The 17222-nt window shown below is 47.7% G+C and overlaps 1 protein-coding gene across 3 annotated transcripts in view; it reads left to right on the top strand.

The window, feature by feature from the left end:
* The window catches only part of MANEAL (mannosidase endo-alpha like), a 32329-nt gene that overhangs the window by 7334 nt on the left and 7773 nt on the right, over nucleotides 1-17222 (top strand). The window contains exons 1-3 of one of the 3 annotated variants that reach the window (XM_075604770.1): nucleotides 4194-4828; nucleotides 5948-6029; nucleotides 14932-15485. In XM_075604770.1, coding sequence (XP_075460885.1) covers nucleotides 15011-15485 — 475 coding nt within the window. In that variant the 5' untranslated portion in view covers nucleotides 4194-4828; nucleotides 5948-6029; nucleotides 14932-15010. Of the gene's footprint in view, nucleotides 1-4193; nucleotides 4829-5947; nucleotides 6030-14931; nucleotides 15486-17222 lie in introns of those variants that run through there. The other 2 variants (XM_075604769.1, XM_075604771.1) reach the window with 2 other exon arrangements.

Below are 17222 nucleotides of genomic sequence, written 5' to 3'. Positions count from 1 at the left end.
ACACGGACACGGACACACACACACACACACACACACACACACACACACACACACACACACACACACACACACACACTGTTACCTACATTAGCGCACCTCCTCCTCTCCCCGTGTCTCCCGCGCTTTCACCCCGCCCCCCCCCTCGGCACCGCTACAGTCAGCGGGACACACACACACTATTATTACCCCTTCAGCGCCCCCCCCCCCCACCCAGTGTCAGCGGCCGTGCGAGACCCCCCCTCTATATCTCCCACCTCTCCCCCCCCCACACATATACATGCCCCCCCCCTCCCCGGCGCTACAACTCACCCCTTCCCCGGCGGGGGAACAGCCAGTGGCCAGGCAGGCTGCCTCGCGGCGCCGAGTACCCAAGATGGCGGCGCCCGGGAAACACAGCGGGGGAGCGGCCACAACACGCTGCCTCCCGCCTCAGATCCACGTGGGACCTGCCGGATGGGTGAGTGAGCGGCCTTCACCTCCCTTCCACCCCCCTTCACCTCCCCTCCACCCCCCCTTCACCTCCCCTCCACCCCCCCTCCTCTCCAGTGTCAGTGTCTCCCCGATACCCCCCCCCCCCCCCGGCGCCGCTACAGTCAGCGGAGGAGCGAGCGCCCGGGACACAGCGGGGGAGCGGCCACAACACGCTGCCTCCCGCCTCAGATCCACGTGGGACCTGCCGGACGGGTGAGTGAGCGGCCTTCACCTCCCCTCACCCACCCCTCACCCCCGTTCACCTCCCCTCACCCCCTTTCACCTCCCCTCACCCCCTTTCACCTCCCCTCACCCCCTTTCACCTCCCCTCACTCCACTTCTCCCTTCCACCCCCTTCACCTCCCCTTCACCCCCCCCTTCACCTCCCCATTTACCTCCCCTCCACCCCCCCCTTCACCTCCCCTCACCCCCTTTCACCTCCCCTCACCCCCTTTCACCTCCCCTCACTCCACTTCTCCCTTCCACCTCCCCTCCACCCCCCCTTCACCTCCCCTCCACCCCCCCTCTTCACCTCCCCTCCACCCCCCCTCTTCACCTCCCCATTTACCTCCCCTCCACCCCACCTTCACCTCCCCTCCACCCCCCCTCTTCACCTCCCCATTCACCCCCCCTTCACCTTCCCTCCACCCCCCCCTTCACCTCCCTTCCACCCCCCCCCCTTCACCTCCCCTCCACCCCCCCCTTCACCCCCCCTTCACCTCCCCTCCACCCCCCCTTCACCTCCCCTCCACCCCCCCCCCTTCACCTCCCCTCCACCCCCCCCTTCACCTCCCCTCCACCCCCCCCTTCACCTCCCCTCCACCCCCCCCTTCACCTCCCCTCCACCCCCCCCCCTTCACCTCCCCTCCACCCCCCCCTTCACCTCCCCTCCACCCCCCCCTTCACCTCCCCTCCACCCCCCCCTTCACCTCCCCTCCACCCCCCCCTTCACCTCCCCTCCACCCCCCCTTCACCTCCCCTCCACCCCCCCTTCACCTCCCTTCCACCCCCCCCTTCACCTCCCCTCCGCCCCCCCCTCCACCCCCCCTTCGCCTCCCCCACGCCTTCCCACCGTCTCCCCCACCCCTTCCCACCGCCTCCCCCACCCCTTCCCACCGCCTCCCCCACCCCTTCCCACCGCCTCCCCCCCTCCTTCCCACCGCCTCCCCCCCTCCTTCCCACCGCCTCCCCCCCTCCTTCCCACCGCCTCCCCCCCTCCTTCCCACCGCCTCCCACCCCCTTCCCACCGCCTCCCCCCCCCTTCCCACCGCCTCCCCCCCCCTTCCCACCGCCTCCCCCCCCTTCCCACCGCCTCCCCCCCCTCCCACCACCTCCCCCCCTCCCACCACCTCCCCCCCCCCTCCCACCATCTCCCCCCCCCTCCCACTGCCTCCCACCCCCCTTCCCACCACCTCCCCCCTCCTCCTCCTTCCCACCACCTCACCCCTCCTCCCCCTTCCCACCACCTCACCCCTCCTCCCCCTTCCCACCACCTCCCCCCCTTCCTACCACCTTCCCCCTCCCCCCCACCTCCCCCCCCTTCCCACCACCTCCCCCCTCCCCACCACCTCCCTCCCCCCCTTCCCACCACCTCACCCCCCCTTCCCACCACCTCCCCCCCTTCCCACCACCTCACCCCTCCTCCCCCTTCCCACCACCTCCCCCCCCTTCCCACCACCTCCCCCCCCTTCCCACCACCTCCCCCCTCCTAGCCCTTCCCACCACCTCCCCCTCCCACCACATCCCCCCTCCTCCCCCTTCCTCCCCCTTCCCACCACATCCCCCCTCCTCCCCCTTCCCACCACCTTCCCCCTCCTCCCCCTTCCCACCACCTCCCCCCTTCTCCCCCTTCCCACCACCTCCCCCCTTCCCACCACCTCCCCCCTCCTACCCCTTCCCACCACTTCTCCCCTACCCCCCCCCCCGCTCCCCTTCCCCCCCCCTCCGCTCCCCTTCCCCCCCCCTCCGCTCCCCTTCCCCCCCCTCCGCTCCCCTTCCCCCCCCTCCGCTCCCCTTCCCCCCCCTCCGCTCTCCTTTCCACCCCCCCTCTCCTCCCCTTCCCCCCCCTCCGCTCCCCTTTCCCCCCCCCTCCGCTCCCCTCCCCTCCACCCCTTTCCCCTCCCACCCCTCCCACACTTCCACCCCTTCCCCCCCCTCCTCTAACCCTTCCCCCCCTCCTCTAACCCTTCCCCCCCTCCTCTAACCCTTCCCCCCTCCTCCACCCCTTGCCCCCCTCCTCCACCCCTTGCCCCCCTCCACCACCCCCTTCTCCCCTTCCCGCCGCCCTTCGCCTTCCTGCCCGCCTTACCGCCTCCCCACCCCCGCCTCTGCCTTTCACCCACCGCCTCACAGCCGCTGCATGCACTCAACAGACACCCGCCACACTCGACACATACCTGCCGCCACACACACCTGCTGCCTCCCGCCCCTACGCACCGACATCACTGACCCACCGCCTCACACCCTAGCAGGACCCCCACTCACAGACAGCACTCACAACCCACGCGCCACCCGCCGCCTCACACCCTAGCAGGACCCCCACTCACAGACAGCACTCACAACCCACGCGCCACCCGCCGCCTCACACCCTAGCAGGACCCCCACTCACAGACAGCACTCACAACCCACGCGCCACCCGCCGCCTCACACCCTAGCAGGACCCACACTCACAGACAGCACTCACAACCCACGCACCACCCGCCGCCTCACACCCTAGCAGGACACCCACTCGCAGACAGCACTCACAACTCACGCGCCACCCGCCGCCTCACACCCTAGCAGGACACACGCCTCACATTTTTACATCACTTATAGCACCAAAATATACATTGTACTGTGGTGTGGTTACAATAAACCATTTTTATACAACATCGTATTACATTTTCTTCCATCTTTCTTTTCAATATTATTATCCAACCTTTACAACAAACAGTCACCTATTGTTCCACAATTTATAAATAATACTACCTATTACGCATTTACATCCCGGGCAACGCCGGGTCTCTCAGCTAGTTATATTATATTGACCTGCAATTTGTGACTGCCCTTTTGGCAGCAAATGGGTTACAATTTGGGCCTACAAAATAATTGCCCTGTCTGACTCCTGTATATATATCACAAGTCTTAAAAAGTTAATGCAAAAAAAGCAATGTTTCGGTTCTATCAAGAACCCTTTTCATGATAGAAGCAAAAAACGTAATTTTTTTGCATGATATTTTTTATATTTTGCATGTCATTTCCCAGAATCCCTTGCCGCAGTAGAAGCATGTATGGTAGGTGATAATGGTGAAAAGCAGGGTTGCAGACCTGTCTAGACATGCGAATGTGCTCACATGTTTTATATATACATATATATATATATATATATATATATATATTATAATTCAATTTATTCTAATGTATATGTTGTAAATGCGTTAATGTTACATTTAATTTTTATACAAATATATAATATATAGATGACAATGCACATACACGTCGTGAAGGGCTTTTATGGACTGGCTAAGTAAAACAACAGCTACTGCACTCACAAAGAACACAAGGGATTATTTTAGCTTGGCCAGCAATGAAACGGTTAAAGCTCTCAGTTTAAAAGCTGCCTTCTGTTCACACTGCAGACTGCTTCTGCTTGGGCTCTTCCATTTTACAGCAGGCAGGGGGGAGATACAATGAGGGATTGGCATCTCCCCCCCTACACCCCCTCCCCCCTCAAGCTTCCTTTGGCAAAGGCCAAGCCATAAACACAGACACTAAGGCACCGGCACATTGTATGCTTGGGGTTTATTTGTCAGCAATAGCTCTGAAGGATAGAAAGTGACAGGGTATGTAGCTATGCACCTGTTGATGGTCCCCACTGGGAGTAATGGTTGCAGCCTCCACATCTCTTTTGTGCATGCATTGTGCTGAATGAGGAGCAGGACACATGTGTGTGAGGACTTGGGGCACAATGTGGGCAGCAGCAGCAGGCGGGCTCTGTAAGATACCTAACACCAAACCCCCTGTGCACCCCGAGCATCTCTGCATGGGGTGATGATGGGAGAGTGGTCCTCACCGGGAGAGTGGTCCTCACCTGGAGAGTCGCACCTCCTGCCATAACAGGCAGCAGAATCCTTTTGCACTGAATTCCAGACCAGATACTTCTGGGATCCACTCAGACATCCCCCTGTACCGAGAAGATGTTGGGAGGTCAGACGTGTGATCTTAAATTGAACGCATCCGTGGAGGAAAAATATCCGTAGCCACGCCAGCCTGACGGTCTACAAGGAGAAAGCCCTACTGCGTGGAGAGAGCCTGATCTGTGGACCGCGGAGACACTCACCCTGAATCCCTTGTGGTCCAAGAAGACCTCCGCCATAGGGTAAATATTCTTCATTAACCCCTTCGCCGCCAATAGGGCTGGCCCCTTTGACGGTGAAGGGGTTAAAGGGCTATATTACTGGCGGGTGCAGGGATTGTTCCTAAATAAGGTGAGCCTACCATATGGACATCACCCCCCTTCCCCCATTCAGACCTCTACGGCTGAAGTCTAGAGATGTGGGAAACTTTCACACGAGGCTGCGTAACATGCAAAATGTGCCCAATTTGAGTCCCGAAAAAGGCAGCGAATGAGTCAGAGTTCGCAAGCGATTCGTCGAGTGTTAAGTCAACGTGCATTGCAATTTTGTTTCATATACTAATTTGCTACATTCTTTTAAGGTTCGTTTAATACTGAGACGTCTGGCGAGGTGTTGCCGAAAGCTTACTAAATTGGCGACTTTTTTTTTTTTTAGCCATTTGAGGCCTGACGAAACATTTCACGAAGTATCGAATTTAGTCAAAGAAAAAAAAGCCGACGATTTAGCTAATGCATTTAGGACAGTTTCACACATGTCTACTAAACTCGTCTCCAGTGTGGGCGAGGCAGTGGAAAGGTATATGGAATAAGCGATTCCAGTGTTGCAGTGCTCAGGGCTGAAACATGAGATGGATTCACAGCGGCTGCCATATTTAAGAGGTGCCAGGGAGAAATATATTACACCACCCAATCTCTGAAGTGGAAAATGACTGTAGGATTTGGCAGTGAGTTCTGTGATTAGGATAAGGGATTTCTAAAAGACAGACTTTTGTTAACCTTATAATAACTGGGTTTTGAGGGAATTTCATGATTTTGGCTTATGTTGGTTTTGATTGGTTTTGAACAGTAGTGACACCTTTTTAATGTAAGGACGGGTCTTTAGGAAAGGTAGGCGCTATGGGGGATTTACTAAGGTCCCCTGGCTGTAAAACGTGGGACAAAGCTAGTGTAAAAGAACTGCCCCAGAATTATACACGCGTCACAGACTTTTTTACACAAGATTTCCGTCCTCCCCATGACTTCACAGACCCAATGTGTATTGAACACCTCAATGAACTGGTTACATTTCCCTCATTCTACATTTCCCAGGACTTGCTGTATATGAAAAACTATTTGTACATCTCAATGTATTTTCTTTCAAAGCTCTGAGGCACAATCACTCCCAGAACTTCTAAGGAAAGGACACTTGTGACCGGAGGAGGAGACTGTTATCTGAGAGCAGCAGGTACCCTAGGAGGTTTATCAGTATCATGTATATTACGACTTCTTTTTATCATCACATTTATCACAGTGGTGGTTTTTTTGCACTTTTTATACTTTTTTTTCACATCTCAATGTATGCATTCCAGGTAAAACGCACGTAGAAAGCAGTGGGACTGTGCTTTATTTCTGGAGAACCTGTTAAACAAGGGTATCGAGGTATTTGTGTCCAATCCAAAGGCGTACGCTGTGTTTGTGCTTTAAGGATAAACCGTAGGAAAGCCTTTATTATGAATCCTTTCTCTTTACTAATAAAGTGTGTTCCCAATAAAAAAAAGCAGTGATACTTCCATGCACCATCCAAACACACTTTGATTGCTAATTATTTTTAAAATAAACGAGTACTTGTAATTTCCTTGGGTATGGACCATATCCAAACAGAACCAGAACAGCAACTGAAGGCTTTTTTCGGTCATGCTCGAAACAGCATTCAGCGCCAATTTTGTCAAGCGGAGGTACTGGTAGACATTCAAGTGAATGGGCCATAGGGTGTCTTCCAGACCGGAAAGGTGCCTCATGACTTAGCACCACTTAGTTAATATGGCGCTACTGCCGGGATTCACTAAGATGCAGGGGCATATTCTATTCAAGTCAATGGCAGTGAATCCCGACGATGGGTACCAGACCTGCACAACTCCAGTCCTCGAGGGCCAACACACAGGCAAGGTTTTCAGGATATCCCTACTTCAGCACAGCTGGCTCAATTAGTGGCTCAGTATGACTGAGCAACTAATTGAGCCAGCTGTACTGAAGTAGGGAAATCCTGAAAACCTGGCCTGTTTGCGGCCCTCGAGGACTGGAGTTGTGCAGGCCTGGGCGTTAGACTATGGCACCCTCCCGTTAACCGTAGTATCTTATTAGCATATTCCGTACGTTACATAGTAAGCAGCCCATTTCAACACAACACACATAGTTACATAGTAGATGAGGTTGAAAAAAGACTTCCGTCCATCAAGTTCAACCTATGCTAAATTTAGACAACAGATACTTTATCCTATATCTATACTTACTTATTGATCCAGAGGAGGGCAAACAAAAAACCCCATTAAGGGGAAAAATTAATTCCTTCCTGACTCCAAGAATTGGGAATCGGATTAATCCCTGGATCAACATCCTTCCCATGTATACTTATTTGGTATATCCCTGTGTACCTTTCCCATCTAAAAAGATGTCCAACCTTTTTTTGAACAAATCTATTGTATCTGCCATCACAGTCTCCATGGGTAATGAATTCCACATTATAACTGCCCTTACTGTAAAGAACCCTTTCCTTTGTTGCTGGTGAAATTTCCTTTCCTCCAACCTTAAGGGATGGCCCCGAGTCCTTTGTACTGCCCGTGGGATGAATAGTTCTTTTGAAAGCTCCTTGTATTGTCCCTGAATATATTTGTATATAGTTATCATATCCCCTCTTAGACGCCTCTTTTCTAATGTAAATAAATCTAATTTAGCTAGCCTCTCCTCATAAGTTAGAATGTCCACACCCTTTATTAATTTGGTGGCTCTTCTCTGCACTCTCTCTAGTTCCATAATGTCTTTTCTTAGGATTGGTGCCCAAAATTGTACTCCATATTCAAGGTGTAGTCTTACTAATGCTTTGTAAAGGGGCATAAGTATGTTTACTTCCCTTCCATCCATTGCCCGTTTGATGCAAGATAAGATATTGTTTGCCTTTGCAGCTACTGCATGACATTGGGCACTATTGCTAAGCATGCTGTCTACAAGCACTTCTAAATCCTTCTCCATCAAGGATTCCCCCAATATATCTCCATTTAATTTGTAAGTCGCCTTTTTATTCTTGCATCCCAAATGCATAACCTTACATTTATCTGTATTAAACCTCATTTGCCATTTGCCTGCCCACGTTTCCAGTCTCTCCAAGTCCTTCTGAAGAGAAATGACACCCTGCTCTGATTCTATTACCTTACACAATTTTGTATCATCAGCAAAGATGGAGACTTTGCTCTCGATCCCAACCTCAAGGTCATTAATAAACAAGTTAAAAAGCAGGGGTCCCAGTACCGATCCTTGAGGTACTCCACTCACGACTTTAGCCCAACCTGAAAAAGTTCCATTTATGACAACCCTCTGTTGTCTGTCCTGTAACCAGTTTTCAATCCAGGTGCATATATTATTACTGAGTTCAACTTTCTTTATTTTGTACACCAACCTCTTGTGTGAAACCGTATCAAAAGCCTTTGCAAAATCTAAGTAGACCACATCAACAGCATTACCCTGGTCTAGATTCCTACTTACCTCCTCAAAGAAACAAATAAGGTTAGTTTGGCAAGATCTATCCTTCATAAATCCATGCTGACTATTACTAATAATTTTATTTTCCATTAGGTATTCCTGAATATTATCCCGTATTAAACCTTCAAGTAGTTTCCCTACTATTGAAGTCAGGCTTACAGGTCTGTAATTTCCCGGTTGTGATCTAGCTCCCTTTTTAAATATAGGCACCACATCTGCTTTACGCCAATCTTGTGGTACTGAGCCTGTGGAAATTGAGTCCTTGAATATTAAATATAATGGTTTTGCTATTACTAAGCTTAACTCCTTGAGTACTCTTGGATGTATGCCATCGGGGTCATGTGCCTTATTAACTTTAATTTTTTCAAGTCGCTTATGAACTTCTTCCTCAGTTAACCAATTGTTCATTAATATGGAGGTTGTAGCTTCCTCCTGCGGCACTACTATTGAACTTGATTCTTCCCTGGTAAACACAGAGGCAAAGAATTTGTTTAATACCTCAGCTTTTTCCTTATCTCCAATAATCTGCCTACCCATCCCACACTGAAAGGGTCCTATATTTTCTGTTCTCATTTTTTTGTTATTAAGGCACTTAAAGAATATTTTAGGGTTGACCTTACTTTCTATTGCAATCCTTTTTTCATTATCCATTTTTGCTAATTTGATTGCCCTTTTGCAATTTTTGTTACATTCCTTATAATTCTGATACAATGTCTCTGTCCCTTCTGACTTAAAGAATCTAAACGCCTTCCTCTTCTTGTTCATTTCCTCCCCTACCTGTTTAATTAGCCACATTGGTTTTGACTTATTTCTTTTATACTTATTACCCAAGGGTATACACTGATAAGTGTGCTTTTCTAACAATGTTTTAAAGACTGCCCATTTATCTTCTACATTTTTCCCTGCAAAAACATCATCCCATTGTATTACTACTAGATTAGACCTTTATCTTTCTTCTATAGAATATGTTGTATAAGGGGCCAGAAAGTTTACAGATCACATATATGTCTTTATCCGCCTGCATTAATGTGGCCCATCCAAAGTTGCGTTAGAACTAATTCCGCTCCTATTTTTCACTGTCCTCCAAGTCCCAGACTTGCAGGGCCTTCTCCACTGCTTATGTCAACCCTATAAATATGTTCCTAATTTACGTTGGACTGTAGCATCTGACAACGCTTCCGCTGCAGAATGCGTTCATTTCATTTCCAACCTGTTCCGAGGCACTGAATGCTAATTAGCTGTCACAGTAATTGGTGCCCATTTGGTTGGCAGTTTCCAGTGCTAAGTTCCATCATGTGCAGTGTGTCCTGAGTGTCTCACCTTCAATGCTTATTCTCTGGGCTATTAGCGGGGGAAGCAGTTGAATATTCATGTCCCTTAGGTAGAGCGCACCATGCATCACAACTCACAGGCTGGGAGCAGACAGATGCCCACAGATTAAGTTCAGATGCAGCCCCATTTGCCTGTGGCTGGATGGAAGTTATTATAATGAGGACTTACATCTTTCAGCTTAATTCTATGTTATTACTGCACCTCTGCAGTATGAGGGACAGCGGTGACGTGTGGTTGGCATCGCTGTACATTGTGTGTGTGTGTGTGTATAACACTCGTATGAGCAAAAAAGCTCACGTTTATAATGTCTGCAGTAAATAGCAGTGTGTAAGCACTTGTGTATATCGTGCACGTGTGTGCACATTGGTGTGTATCTTTGTATAGTCACGCAGGAGTGCACCAATTATTTCCCCTGTGCCCTGCTGTCCCCCCCCCCTGATCGTGCCTCCCCTCTCCCCGCCATGGCAACGCAACGTCACGTGACTCTGCGGCGTAATTTGATGCCGGGTTGCCATGGCGATGCGTCACCCGACACAAAAGTAAGTGGTTACAGAGGCCTCGCGCAGTCCCCCGGCATTTCACTTAAATGCCTTCGGGGAAACACGGGGCCTCTGTAACAGTGCCCCCCCAGTTTGTGCACCCCTGGATAGTGCATATGTATATACACGTGTTTAGACTGTGTATCGATATCTCTGCATACAGTATATGTGTTACAGTAAGTATGTGTGTCAGAGTGGAAGTGAATTGGTACAGTGAAGAGCCTCAGGTGCTGGCATTGGGGGGTTAATAAGTTAGTGAAGTTATAAATTAGTCAAATTAACCTGATCCCTGCCAGAGGGTCCAACAACAAAATTAGCAGTGACGGGGTTAACATTTGTGCTTACAAAGTATCAGCCCTGGCTGACTCATATATATGTATATTTTTTTTATCATTTTATACATTTGGATATGGATTAAATACCATTTTTTTCATCTTCCTGTAGTGCTGAGTCTCCTTCCCTGGTCATTTGATTTTGGCGAAGTATCTGTTTTATACTATTTATGACGCGCACACTTGACAATTTTGAACAAATTGTCTTGTATATATGGTGTGCTTTCTCTCCACTTTTTGCGTATGTATCTACATATATATATATATATATATATATATATATATATATATATATATATATAGTACATGTGTACAGTATGTATATTTTTATCATGGACCAATGTCGAGAGGAATTAATATGCGTCATAATTAAATCTGGAAACAGACTTGTGAGGCCTTGAAAGCGTTTGAACACATTTCTGATATAAAGAGCCTTCATGTTGCTCTATTGAAGCAGTAGTAGAAGTATGATGGTGCTTGGGAACGCTACTTTTTTACATTTACAAACCTAGAGTACCACTTACTTTTTAATGAAAAAAGCGGTTTTAAAAAGCCCCTATCCATGTATGCTTTTAGAGTAGCGCTATCGTATAATTCTTCCTAAAATTATCTTTCAAAGGTTCTGCCACATTGATTTAACCACTTTTTAAAATGTCTTCAAATCCGGCGCATTAGTACTACTTTTTTCCTGAAGCTGCGCTTGTAGTGCCGGCGGCAGCGACGCAACGTAGTATCAAAACAAATGCATTGCCGCCGTCGTGTGCGCTTATAGTAAGCGCGATGCAACGGATTGGTCGCGATCGCTGAAAGTCATCTCAATTTGATTTTTCCAGTGACCGCAGCCTGACGTCACCATCGCGTCGCCGCACTATAAGCGCGGCCTAAGGCTCTTCAACTGCTGACAAAGTTATTACACCTTGCAACTACCTCTACAATAACAACACGTCTGCCAGGATACAGAAAACAGGCTCCAAGTCGGATGCACTTCTAATAAAGATAATAATTAGAAGTCACCATGGAGGTGTTTTGCTGTATCATTAAGGCAGTGATTCCCAACTCTGGTTCTCAAGGGCCACCAACAGGTCAGGGTTTCAGGATATCCCTGCTTCAGCACAGGTGGCTCAATCAGTGGCTCGGTCAATGACTGAGCCACCTGTGCTGAAGAGGGATATCCTTAAAACCTGACCTGTTGGTGGCCCTTGAGGACTGGTGTGGGCCACTCATGCTTTAAGGGATTAGAACCTAAAAATGTTTTAGTAACAATCCACCACTGCGAAACCAACAAAAAGTCTTTCATGCTCTAATTAGTTTGTTTAAAACATTTTTAGCATACAAATTGTCATTCTATTTGCTATTTGCTGAGACAGACCTTCCAGTCCCTTACTGTGTACGGAGCGCAGACATGCAGAACGAGCCTGGGCAAAGTCGGAACTGGATGTCCCACGGTGTCGTACATTAACATCCCAGTGCAATATGAAGCAGTGCAGCAAAATTCAATCTTCTACATTGCAAAAGATACAATAATGCGCACCGAATCAGACCGCCCCCTCTTTGCAATATCCTCTCTTTGACTTACCATGTTTTGAACCAAAAAGGCGCTTTGCTGAATCATACAGAACAAAAATGTACCTTTTATATCCATAGTTACATGGCTGATAATCAACCAATGAGGTGTAAAATACAGAGGCACATACAGAAACACTGACACATAATGAGAGACTTTGGATGACGGCTACTAACTCTTAAGAAGGGTATTTCCTGAAGTTTTTTTTTCTAAACACAGAAGAATTAACTTTACCATCAGTCCCTATAAATAAATGGATATCAACACAAAAAGGATGACATGTCAGAAAACGAAAGACTCAAACAATTTTTGTTAATATACTTAAAATAAATAAATGTGTAAATCATGTTCTCTACCACTCCAGATGAAAAGCACATCATCAATATATCTATTCAATAATTCATCTGCGATCTAGAGGTGTTACTATCTTCAAAGACGTGGCACGACTCCCACTACCCCAGAAAGAGGCTGACATAGGAGGGAGCAAGTCTTGCTCCTATTCGCCGTGCCACACCTGTGGAGATAGAACACCCCATCAAAGTAAAAACTCAATCACGTTAACTAAAAGAAAGTGTGATTGTGCAAAATTCTACATATTTTCCGAACATCCTTACTGACGTGTAAAAAAGATGGAAGCTGAAAAATGAAGCGTTGTAAAATAATGCCACTTGGACTTAGAGTGGGCAGTTTATTTTTTCACAATAATTTTCAATAAGAATTTTCATTCTGCAATTTAAATTCACATTTTTTAAATTGTTTTTGTTATTTCTAATTAACATTTGCTGAATTACTTGGGAGACATACGGTTTAATATGTACATGCATAATAGTATGGGTTAGTGTTTCTGTATGTACGCCTGCTTTACACCTGATTGGTTGGTTATCACACGTGACGTTGTTCTGGGATGTATCCTTACACAATGTGCTTTTTTGGCGCAGAACGTGTCAGGTTCGAGGATCTCGCAAAGAGTGAGTTGGGTCTGATTTGGTGCGTCATTGTTTATTTCTGCTGTACAGCCTCAGTTTTGCACTGGGCCGCACGACTCTGCGGGACCTCCACACTCGACTTACTCGCTCTTCCTTTTGATCCGGATCACACACTATAAAGCAAAACCCTTGGGAAAAATCTCTACGACCCCTTTTCAATAACACGTATGAAGCCACTTCTCATTGTCTTCTGTAATGAATGGAGCTCAGAGCTTCATGGACATGGAGACTTTCTTTAAGAGCATTATAAAGAGGAGCCTAAGGCCTAAGGTATTCATCAAGCGGCGATGCAAAGTATCGCGGACCAATCCGGAGCCATTCATGTCAGTGGCAGTTACCGCCGGATCGATGTGTGATAACCCAAATGCAGCTTGATGAATCCCGGACTGAGATGGAGAAGTATAAATGGCCCCCTTTGTCATTTACAAAAAATAACTTTAGAACTCTTTCCTCTGTTTGGTATGTGTTAAACCAGCGGGGGCGGGATATTTGTCTGGGGGGGCGCGGGCCGTTGCAGAGGCCCCGCGCTCTTCCCCCAGGCATTTGATTTAATGCCGGGGGATCGGGCGAGGCCTCTGCAACAAGGAAACTTACCTTGTTTCGGACGTGTCTCCATGGCAACACGGCGTCAAATGACATCACGTGATGTGACGTCACGCGACCCCGGAGCGTCATTTGACGCATGTGGAAGGTAGGAGAGGGGGCGCAAGACGGGGGAGGCCTGACAAGGGGGCGCAGCATAGAAAGTTTGCGCGCCCCTGTGTTGAACTGTTGTAATCTAATCTGAAACACTAAGATTACTATAACGTTTGAGTTTAAAATATGGTAAAAGTGTGTGTTCAAAATGTCCTCCTGCTGAAACGGGCGCCCGAAGAGGAGAACGCCGCTGCCTGATTCATAACCGATAACGCGATGATCCAGCTGCTCCCACTCCTGGATGTTACATTGTTTTACTAATTCGTTTTTCAGTCCTCTTGGCAATCATCCTTTATCAGGAAACATTTAATGTTAGCGTTTTGCAGCATCATTCTTTCTGTCTCAAGCACTTTATAACGTGCTTAGCTTCTTCGCCAAACACCATTTTGTAACTATGCACTCGATGAGGTCATCGCGCCGCCACCAATTACAGAGTATGTATTAGATTATCAAATGTAATAATATACTGTGACAGGCCAATAATTGCTCAAATTTTCATGAAAATTGACTAATTTTTCGGCAAGATATGACGAAAAATAAAAGCGATCCGGTTTTTTTCTGAACACAGTGTAGATATAGTATATCTTAATGTCCTTTTCACAGTTAATCGTTTGAGCCAAACATTGTGAACATCAATAATGAAACAAACATTACAAGAGGCAGAGAAGACGTTACGTGAATGAGGGCTATCGGTTCTTATTTCAGGGTTGCAATCCGCCTCCCCTTGTCCACATTGTGTTCTCTTGTGAGTGTGTCTGTTGCTTTTGTTACTTAAAGATGCAGTGGAATGTAATATCGCTGAGGGGGCAGTAACATTTCGGCTGAAACATGAGCCGTGGAGCAGATGCTCCTTTTGAATAAGGAGCACTTGCATTGAATTATATGGCGTGGGTGTCTTTTAAAGGGTATTGTGACTTTTTGGTTTTAAAGCACTTTGCTGGCAGAGCGGTGTGCCATGCCATTTCTCCCTGTCAGACAGTCTGCAACTTCTGTGTTCCCGTTTTAAGACAAATCAAGATTTAAACATTGCAGTCAGAGGCAGAATATATTAGGGACTTTAAATGCATCAGTTAGAGAAATAAGTTGAGTTCTTTCACTCATATTCAGTATATGTTCCTCATTGAGGATACAGCTAACAATTCCTCCTTGTATCTCCATGTGACAGGTGCTCCTGCCTCTGGATTCTGGTGGAATTAGTCGCCCTGATGGAGTTTTTGTAACAAGGTGACCTTCGTTTCATTGCCATGGCCAGACTCCGCAGGAAAGCCTGCATCGCTCTCTTCCTCTTTACACTCTTCATTTTCGGGACCATGATGGGCCTGCGGACTTTGAAGCCCTCCGATGGGTTTTCTGACTTGGCGCCTGGCCTTGAGCTCATGCCGTTTGCCGAACAGTCGGAAAGACGCTCCGTGTCCAACGAGGTAATCGCCCGGCCTCAGGGCACCCCAGACTCACAGGACCAGACAAGAGTGTACTACGACCTCCACATTTTCTACTACATGTGGTATGGGAACCCCAAGTTTGAAGGGAGTTACGTCCACTGGGACCATGTTATGGTACCCCACTGGGACCCCAAAATATCTGCAAGTTACCCCAAGGGCAGACACAGCCCTCCCGAAGACATTGGCTCTAGTTTCTACCCAGAGTTGGGACCATACAGCTCCAGGGACCCTGAGGTTCTGGAAGAGCATATGAGGCAGCTAAAAGCAGCTGCTATCGGTAAGTGCATTTATTGACTTCTGCTTTTTGACGCAACCCTAACCCTGCTGAAGGTCCATATGGACAGAAACATTGGTTCAGGAATAAAAAAGGAAGTCTAAAGGCTTACTTCTGTATAGTCCAAAGCGCCTGTTCTGTAAGTTTTCAGACAAAAATCCCCACTCAAGTTATGCCTACTATCCAATGACCATTATTATTTGTCCATAGCAATTCAAGAACATATACTCTTTAGAATGGCAGTGAATGGGTTACCGAACCAACATGTGAGTTTGTACACATGAACACATGAGTTTGCTTGGCTTTTCACATGTAGCATATGGTGTGTGTTAGGTGCAGTGGTCAAAGAGCCGTTGAAAAGAGTAGTGATACTGCGCATGATACAGAAAATGCACAATCCAGTTGGCCAAAAGGCTGATGTTCTTTAGATAGAATTGTAAAGGTTCTATGTTATAAGGATAGAAAAGATTTTTTTTTTTGTAAACAGACACTTAGTTATTAATGAAACAAAGTGGACAAATAGGTTTGTGGATAATCAGTGGTACTCATTTTTCCTTGAACCACTGCACCTCACGACTCTGTGCTCTCTCCCTTGGCTTTGCACACATTTATCTCCTCTCCCTCCCTGTCCTACATTTGCTCCCAGCCCTTCTCTTTCTCCTTTGCTCCCCATCCCTCCTCCATCCCTCAGTTGATCCCATCTCCATCTCTCTGTATCACATATACTGCGCTCTCTGTTGCCTTCTGAAACCCACCAGCAGGAATCAAGGTTGCATTAAAAAAAAAAAAAAAAACGAGACCTCACCTGTCCAGCAGACCATCACCTTGACAGCTCTGTGCAAACAATGACTCCCAGTGCTCACAATGCATTCTCGTCTAATTGATGTATAACCCCTTTTGCTACCAGATTGGCCATCAGCAAGTTGCTGGACCGCTTATCTCCTCCACCAGAAACAAGGTTACAGATATAATGAGTGCAGCTAACTGCTCCATCAGTATTTATCAGCTGACTGTCTACAGTGACAGAGCCCTCACTGCTCTAGGCTCGTCTAACCGGGACTGGCAGATTGTATACGCCAAGTGCATGCAAGATAGATATTTCTGCTGACATGAACCGCTTCACTGCCCGGGTGCAGCTTTAAATTGCAGCATGGTTATGTTCAGCACCTGCTTTTTGGCTTCAACGCCCCTTATGCAGTCTATCATTTTCATAGGTACTCAGTAGTATTTAATTTCCCAAAATATAGCACCCTTATACACAAGAGGGATCCTAGCAGTGAAATAAAGGAGTAACGGGTACAGCAACTGCCAAGCATATGAAGCTTTTATTTAGATAGCAAGTGTTAATAGTTACAGCTGGTAACTATCTAATGCTCTCTAATTAAAGGGAACAAACCACTATGAGGAAGCAAAAATGAGCAAGTCAGACTCCGCAAAGATCACATTTAGCGACAAATGACATATGGATTGAGTATATTTAGTGCATTAAGGCCCATTTTTACTAAGCAGTGTTTTTCCATAAGACATCTTCTGGCGCTGTGTGGCAGAGCATAAACCCCTGTCTAAAAGGGCTTCCATAGAAAGCCTGTGTCGGTCTGATGGGTCCAGCAGGGAGCTGGTTAATTGCAGCTACAGAAATGTAACCAGTCTCCACCTGGCTCATCAGACAGGTAGAAAAGCCTCCTGCTTGAACTGCACATGGAAGGTGTTTGTGGGCAGAGAGGAATCCCAGGGAACCCT

This window comes from Ascaphus truei, chromosome 6 (genome assembly GCF_040206685.1).
Source record: "Ascaphus truei isolate aAscTru1 chromosome 6, aAscTru1.hap1, whole genome shotgun sequence".
Lineage (NCBI taxonomy): Eukaryota > Metazoa > Chordata > Amphibia > Anura > Ascaphidae > Ascaphus > Ascaphus truei.
The sequence above is the reverse complement of the archived record's forward strand: the minus strand, read 5'-3'. Positions and strand labels throughout refer to the sequence as shown.